The sequence below is a fragment of the Mandrillus leucophaeus genome, unplaced genomic scaffold (assembly GCF_000951045.1).
Source record: "Mandrillus leucophaeus isolate KB7577 unplaced genomic scaffold, Mleu.le_1.0 Scaffold555, whole genome shotgun sequence".
Classification (NCBI taxonomy): domain Eukaryota; kingdom Metazoa; phylum Chordata; class Mammalia; order Primates; family Cercopithecidae; genus Mandrillus; species Mandrillus leucophaeus.
Genome location: NW_012105975.1, coordinates 62,141 through 69,798, shown reverse-complemented (window position 1 = coordinate 69,798; position 7,658 = coordinate 62,141). Strand labels below are relative to the sequence as shown.

The window sequence follows — 7,658 nt, the reverse complement described above, 5'->3', positions numbered from 1 at the left end:
CCTTTGGGAGGCTGACGCAGGTGGATCACTTGAGGTTAGGAGTTCAAGATCAGCCAACATGGCAAAACCCCGTCTCAACTAAAAATACAAAAATTAGCTGGGCGTGGTAGCAGGCACCTGTAATCCCAGCTACTTGGGGGGCTGAGGCAGGAGAATTGCTTGAACCTGGGAGGCAGAGGTTGCAGTGAGCTGAGATCCCGCCACCGCACTCCAGGCTGCAGCCTGGGGGACAAGAGCAAGACTTTGTCTCAAAAAAAAAAAAAAATTAGCCAGGCATGCTGGCAAGTGTCTGTAGTCCCAGCTACTTGGGAGGCTGAAGCATGAACCTGGGAGGCGGAGGTTGTAGTGAGCCGAGATCATCCTACTGCACTCCAACCTGGATGACAGAGTGAGACTCTGTCTCAAAAGAAAAAAAAAGAGAGAGAGAGAGAGAGGGAGAAAGGAATTGAAAAGAAAGCAAAGGCAAATTATTTGAGATGAATTTCCTCTTATGAGAACTACATGATAAAGGTAGAGAACTCTTTTTACAAGATGATGCCAAAGGCAAAGAAGGAAGCTCTTGCCCCTCCTAAAACTGAAGCCAAAGCAAAGGCTTTGAAAGCCAAGAAGGCAGAACTGAAAGGTGTCCACAGCCACAAAAAAAAAGATCTGCACATCACCCACCTTCCAGCGGCCCAAGACACTGCGACTCTGGAGGCGGCCCAAATATTTCCGGAAGAGCGTCCCCGGGAGAAACAAGCTTGACCACCGCATTATCCTCAAGTTTCTGCTGACCACTGAGTTGGCCACAAAGAAGACAGAGGACAACAACACACTGTGTTCATTGTGGATGTCAAAGGCAGCAAGCACCAGATCAAACAGGCTGTGAAGAAGCTCTATGACATTGATGTGGCCACGGCCAGCATCCTGAATAGGCCTGATGGAGAGAAGGCTTATGTTCAACTGGCTGCTGATTATGATGCTTTGGATGTTGCCAACAAAAATGAGATCATGTGGCTGGGTGCGGTGGCTCACACCTATAATCCCAGCACTTCGGGAGGCCAAGGAGAGTGGATCACCTGAAGTCAGGAGTTGGAGACCAGCCTGGCCAACGTGGCGAACCCCTGTCTCTACTAAAAATACAAAAAAATTAGCCAGGTGTGGTGCTGTGCTCCTGCAGTTCCAGCTACGTGGGAGGCTAAAACAGAAGAATCGCTTCAACCCGGGAGGCACAGGTCGCCATGAGCTGAGATCGCACCACTGCTCTCCAGCATGGGCCATAGAGCGAAACTCTGTCTCAAAAAAAAAAAAAAAAAGGCCAGGCGCAGTGGCTCATGCCTGAAATCCCAACACTTTGGGAGGCCAAGGTGGGCGGATCGCCTGAAGTCAGGGGTTCGAGACCAACCTGACCAACATGGAGAAACCCCATCTCTACTAAAAATACAAAATTAGCTGGGCATGGTGGCACATGCCTTGTAATCCCAGCTACTCAGGAGGCTGAGGCAGGAGAATCACTTGAACTCGGGAGAAGGAGGTTGCGGTGAGCCAAGATTTCGCCGTTGCACTCCAGTCTGGGCGACAGGAGTCCATGAAACTCCATCTCAAAAAAAAACAAAAACGGGACCATCTAAACTGAGTCTGGCTGGCTAATTCTAAATATATATATATCTTTTCACCAGAAAAGAAAAAAAACTAAAAGTAGGAAAGTTTTGAACTAAGTTAAGATGGAGAAAACTTTCATATATATTTTATTTTGTATTTTATTTATGTACAGAATATATCTGAAATATATATTGTCCACATACCAGAATAAATATCTTTTGTTCTATACTAATCTCATTTAATATTTCTTTACAAATAAATAATCCTTTATATTTTGTTTCCCAATTTTAATAAATCTCTCTGCCTTTGCCATCAGTGCCTCTTCATTCCACTGGAGGCTTCCTTGGCACAGATTTTCAAGCATATGGAAACTTTTTTTTTTTTTTTGAGATGAAGTTTCACTCTGGCTAATTTTGTATTTTTAGTAAAGATGGGGTTTCTCCACTTTGGTCAGGCTGGTCTCAAACTCCCGACCTCAGGTGATCCACCCGCCTCGGCCTCCCAAAGTGCTAGGATTACAGGCATGAGCCACCGCGCCCGGCCCAAGCACATGAAATGTAACAAGGGTCAACATAAAGTGCAACATGTAGAATCAAAAACTGAATTCCAAATACAGTTTGTCCTCGGTGCCTATAAAATGCATGATGGTTTTAGTGGGCCACATGAGGGGACATCAAAAACTTTCTAACTATTCTCAACACACACACACAAACACACACACAAAGAAAGAAAGAAAGAAAATGGCCAGGCGTGGTGGCTCGTGCTTGTAATCCCAGCATTTTGGGAGGCCAAGGCAGGCAGATTGCTTGAGCCCAGAAGTTCAAGACCAGCCTGGGCAACATAGTGAGACTTCATCTCTACAAATATTTAAAAATTAGCCAGCCATGATGCACACACCTGTAGTCCCAACTACTCAGGAGGCTGAGGTGGGAGGATCCCTTGAGCCCAGGAGGTCAAGGCTGAAGTGAGCTATGATTGTACCACTGCACTCCAGCCTGGGCAACAGAGTAAGACCCTGTTGAAAGAAAAAAAAGAAAAAAGAGAGAGGGGGAAGAGGAAAGAAACATAAAGAAAAGAAGAGAAGTGAAGGGAAGGGAAGGGAAAGGAAGGGAAAGAAAAAAGAAAAGAAAGAGGGAGGGTGGCAGGGAGGAAGGAAGGAGGAAGGAAAGAAGGAAGGGAGGGAGGGAGGAAGGAAGGAAGGAAGGAAGAGGCGAAGGAGGGAGGGAGGTGGAAATGATGTGAGGTGATGGATATGTTAATTAGCTTGATTGTAGTGATTATTTCACAGTCTAACGTACATCAAAACATTAAGTCAGCCAGGCACAGTGGCTCACGTCTATAACCCTAGCACTTTGGGAGGCCGAGGCAGGTGGATCACAGGTCAGGTGTTCAAGACCAGCCTGGCCAAGATGGTGAAACCCCGTCACTACTAAAAATACAAAAATTGGCCAGGCGCAGTGACAAGCACCTGTAATCTTGGCTACTTGGGAGGCTGAGACAGAAGAATCGCTTAAACCTGGAGGCCGGAGGTTGCAGTGAGCTGAGATCGTGCCACTGCACTCCAGCCTGGGTGACAGAGTGAGACTCCACCTCAAAAAAAAAATGAAGTCATATACCTTAAATATATAGGTTTTTATTTCCTGGGTGAAGATAGGGAGCAGGGAGAACTTTCTAACCAAAAGCAGGGAGCAGTGTGGGGTGTGGGGCTTTGGAGTCAGACGGATGCCACTGACCTTGCTATGTGCTTGGTTTCTCTAAGCCTCAGTTTCCTCATCTGAAAAATGGGGAAATAACCCCTGCCCAGCATCAGGCCTACTGGCACTCAGTGCCTTATGCTACTCTTGATTGTTTAGGACTGGGAAATATTCAAACACAGACCAACCACTTGACAGGGATCTTGTAACTGTTAGAATTGGATTAGGATTACGTGTAGCTGCATGTAATAGAAAACCAAAAATAATCATTTGGGCACATATAGTGTTATTTTCCCTCACATAAAGGAATTCGAGAGGTTGGCGATAGTCTGGTCTGGTGGCTGCCAGACAGCTCCAACCATGGGACCCAGGGTCCTTCCATCCTTGCTGGGTCCACCCTCTTAGTGTGTGCCTTCCACCCTCAAGATTACCAAGAGGGTTGCTGGACCAATCCTCTTGCTGGACCAAGAGGGTTGCTGTTGCTCCAGCCTTCACATTCCTGATAGGGAGAAGATCAAAAAGATGTTAAACACTTTGAAGGATTCTTTTTGAAGTTCCACTCAATACTTTCTGCTTACTTCTCAATGGCCAGAACATGGTCACATGTTCTTACCTACCTGCAAAGGAGGCTGGGAAGTGTGTTCTTTTAGCTAAGACATAGCGGTTCTCAATAAAATCAGAGTCCTGACACTAAGTGTCAAAAGACAAAATTACAACAAGTTTACTTTAAAGCTGTCAGTTGGCTTTGTGATTCTAGAATCAGGCAACACTTGATTTCCTAAAATAGAATAAGGGTTCCAATGAATCAAGCAGTAAAAGTTGGCTTTACAGATAGGAAGAGGGTGGAAAAAAGCAGAAACTAAAAAACAAAAACCAGGCTAGGTGCAGTGGCTCACACCTGTAATCCCAGCACTCTGGGAGGTGAGAGGTTCACTTGAGCCCAGGAGTTAGAAACCAAGTTGGGCAACATGGCGAAGCCCCATCTCTACAAAGAATTTTTAAAATAGCCGGACGTGTCGGCGTGTACCTGTAGTCCCAGCTACTCAGGAGGCTGAGGTTGGAGGAGTGATTGAGCCCAGGAGTTCAAGACAGAAGAAAAAAAAAACAAAATAAAACAGAGGGAACTTTCACTATCATGCCACTTGAAGATTGAAACTGGCCTGTTTCTGTAATGTCACCACTTTGGGAGGCTGAGGCGGGCAGATTCCTTGAGCCCAGAAATTCAGGACCAGCCTGGGCAACATGGTGAAATTCCATCTTTACAAAAAGTAAAAACAAAATTAACCAGGTGTGCTAGAGTGTGCCTGTATTCCCAGCTACTTGGGAGGCTGAAGTAAGAGAATTGTTTCAGCTCAGAGTTGTGATCACACACTGAACTCCAGCCAAGGCCACAGAGCAAGATGCTGTCTCAAAAAAATACCCGGCGAGATGGCTCACATCTGTAATCCCAGCACTTTGGGAGGCTGAGATGGGTGGATCACCTGAGGCCAGGAGTTCAAGACTAGTCTGAGCTGAGGCATGAGAATAGCTTGAACCCGGGAGGCAGAGGTTGCAGTGAGCCGAGATTACGCCACTGCACTCCAACCTAGGCAACAGAGCAAGACTCTATCTCAAAAAAAGAAACTGGCCCATTTGGGAAACTGGCAATCATCTCTGTCTCCCGGTGATTTGGAACCTCAGTGTGAGTGACCCCATCTTGACGTTTAGTCCAGTCTGCTGGGGCCTGGTGCAGGAGCCTCATCCGAAGCAGTAGCCTCCTATAATTTCTATTTAGCAATTGTCTGACACTAAGGAAGAAGGTCATCTGGGATGGGCAGCCACCATTCTCTCCAGGACGCCTTCACAAGCTACAGGCTGTACTCATTGGCCCCTCACACTCCAACAAGCCTGGGTTTGCCCTGTGACCTCTGAGGTGGTGGCAGGGTATCTGCGGTGAAAATAAACACTCAGTGAGCGAGGAGCCTGGTGTCAGAAGTGCAGCCAGCCTCAGAGGGTTAAGGTGGAGGCCGGCTGGGCTGGGTCAGTAAAAGGAGTGTGAAGTGAAGGCTTGATCCCAGAGCAGTGGAGGAGGGAGGGAGCCAGCCAGGAGAGGCAGCAGGAGAGAGGACAAGGGCAGAGAGTTTCAGGGAGGGGAATTTTCCATACACGTATGACCATGCTGCTGATGGTACAGCTCAGCGCTGGCAGCAGCTGTCACCTGCTGGTGTGGTGGAACCGGTTCTAATGGGAGGCCTCTGTCTGCATCAGCCAGCATCATTACCATGCCAGTCATTAGATATGTCTTTTTTCTTTTTTAAGGCACAGGATCTCACTCCGTCACCTGGGCTGGGATGCAATGATGTGATCATAGCCCACTGTAGCCTTGAACTCTTGAGCTCAAGAAATCCTCTTCCTGGGTCTCAGCCTTCCCGGTAGCTGGGACTACAGGTATGCACCACCATGCCCAGCTAATTTTTGTTTTATTTTTTGTACAGACAGGGTCATACTACTTTGCCCAGGCTGGTCTTGAACTCCTGGGCTCGAGCAATCCTCCCACCTTGGCCTTCCAAAGTTCTGGGTTACAGGTATGAGCCACCATGCCCAGCCCCTCATTGAACATTTTTAATATGCCTCCTGGGTAAGAGAGAGTGCTGGAAAGCTTAGTATTGAAGCCAGACAGGGTTCAAATCCCAGATTCAGCTCTTATTAGTAGTGTGGCTTTGAGTAAGTCACTTATTCTCTGTGAGGCTCAGCGTGCCTGTGTGTAAACTGGTATACTAGTAGAACGGTACCTACCCAGAGTTGACGGATGATGGGAAGGATGCTACGCGCCTTTTCCCGTCCATAAGGTGTCACTAAATGTTAACCGATAACCCCTGGAGAAGCACACACACAACAGACTGAGTCTTCCTCTCCAACCATCTTCTTAATATAGTTTTTTTTTTTTTTTTTTTGAGATGGAGTTTCGCCCTTGTTGCCCAGGCTGGAGTGCAATGGTGCGATCTCGGCTCACCACAACCTCTGCTTCCCGGGTTCAAGCGATTCTCCTGCCTCAGCCTCCCAAGTGGCTGGGATTACAGGCACACACCACCACGCCCAGCTAATTTTGTATTGTTAGTAGAGACGGGGTTTCTCCATGTGGTCAGGCTAGTCTGGAACTCCTGACCTCAGATGATCCGCCCGCCTCAGCCTCCCAAAGTGCTATTATTACAGCGTGAGCCACCGTGCCTAGCTAAGCACAAGTAGGTGTATCGAACTCCTGACCTCAGGTGATTCCCCGACCTCAGCCTCCCAGAGTGCTGGGATTACAGGAGTGAGCCACCATGCCCAGCCTAAATTGGGGTCTTGAGACACCAGTATAGACAGAGAGGTGCCGGGAGGGGTCCCTTATAAACACTGTTCTAAATCAACATCTGCATCCCTTCTCATTTGTCAAAGTCACAACTCTCACTCCTGTGGCCCTGTGGCTGTACTTGCCCCTGTACACATGCCTCCAGCCCTTTCCAGAACATTTGTCATTTTTTCCCTATGTACCGGCAAAGTTGGCAACAAACTGTCCCATAGACTTAGCCCACTTGGAAGGCTGCTCCAGAAGCTCAAGACCCTTGCTCTACGGGTACCTGTGACATCACCAGTGGCCACAGTCCCTTGTGACCTCACCACTTGGACAACTCAGCCCAGCTGGGTTGCAGCCACTCCCTCCAACTGCCACAAATAGCAAAGGGCATAGATGACCCCAGGAGAGCCCTCGGGAGAGGCCGGTTCCACCAGCAGCCTCACACATGGCACTCCCGGGTCCCCCCTGGGCAGCGTGGCTGACAGCGTGTCTAAGGACAGCCCAGCAGGAGGGCCCCAAGGTCAGGTCCCACTCACAACAGATGTCTTGGCGGTGAGCAGCTCTGCCGCATCCACCGACCAGCAGGATATAGATCAGGCCTCCCTCAAGACGGCCACCCCCGAGGCCATGTCAACATCTGGAGACAAAGACAAGGGTGCAGTTGTTCCAGAACATGGCCAGAAGACACCTAGAAAAATCACACCTCTGCTTCCCAGCCAAAACCCAACTCCCCTGCAAACATCTATGAGCCTTGAGAATCCAACGTGGGACACGCAGGTTCAAGACACAAGGACAAGTCAGAGTCTAGTGGTTTTCCCAAGTCACCTCCTGGGTAAGGACAAGACGTCACAAATGGCGAGTGTTCCTGAGAGAGAGCCGGAGTCAGCCCCCTTGGCCCCCAGTGCTGAGCCACAGTTCACCCAGCACACGGAGGCTCAGCCCGTCGGGAGTGATGCTGACCACGTCACCACAGGTGTCAATAGCCAGCATGGCCCTCAGGCTGCCAGCACCACCAAGGCTGCTGAGGAGAAAGCTGAGCATCCAAAGGCCCCATACCCTGAAGCTGA

At 48.8% G+C, this 7,658-nt stretch overlaps 1 protein-coding gene and 1 pseudogene across 1 annotated transcript in view; both read left to right on the top strand.

Annotated features, from left to right (window-relative positions):
- Positions 1-531: 531 nt before the first annotated feature.
- Positions 532-3,484, top strand: LOC105552425 (annotated as a pseudogene).
- A 3,463-nt stretch (positions 3,485-6,947) lies between these two features.
- The window catches only part of LOC105552424 (uncharacterized protein C2orf57-like), a 1,133-nt gene continuing 422 nt past the window's right edge, over positions 6,948-7,658 (top strand). Inside the window, exon 1 of the mRNA XM_011998090.1 lies at positions 6,948-7,653. Within this exon, the coding sequence (XP_011853480.1) occupies positions 6,985-7,653 (669 nt within the window). The 5' untranslated portion in view covers positions 6,948-6,984. The remainder of the gene's footprint in view (positions 7,654-7,658) is intronic.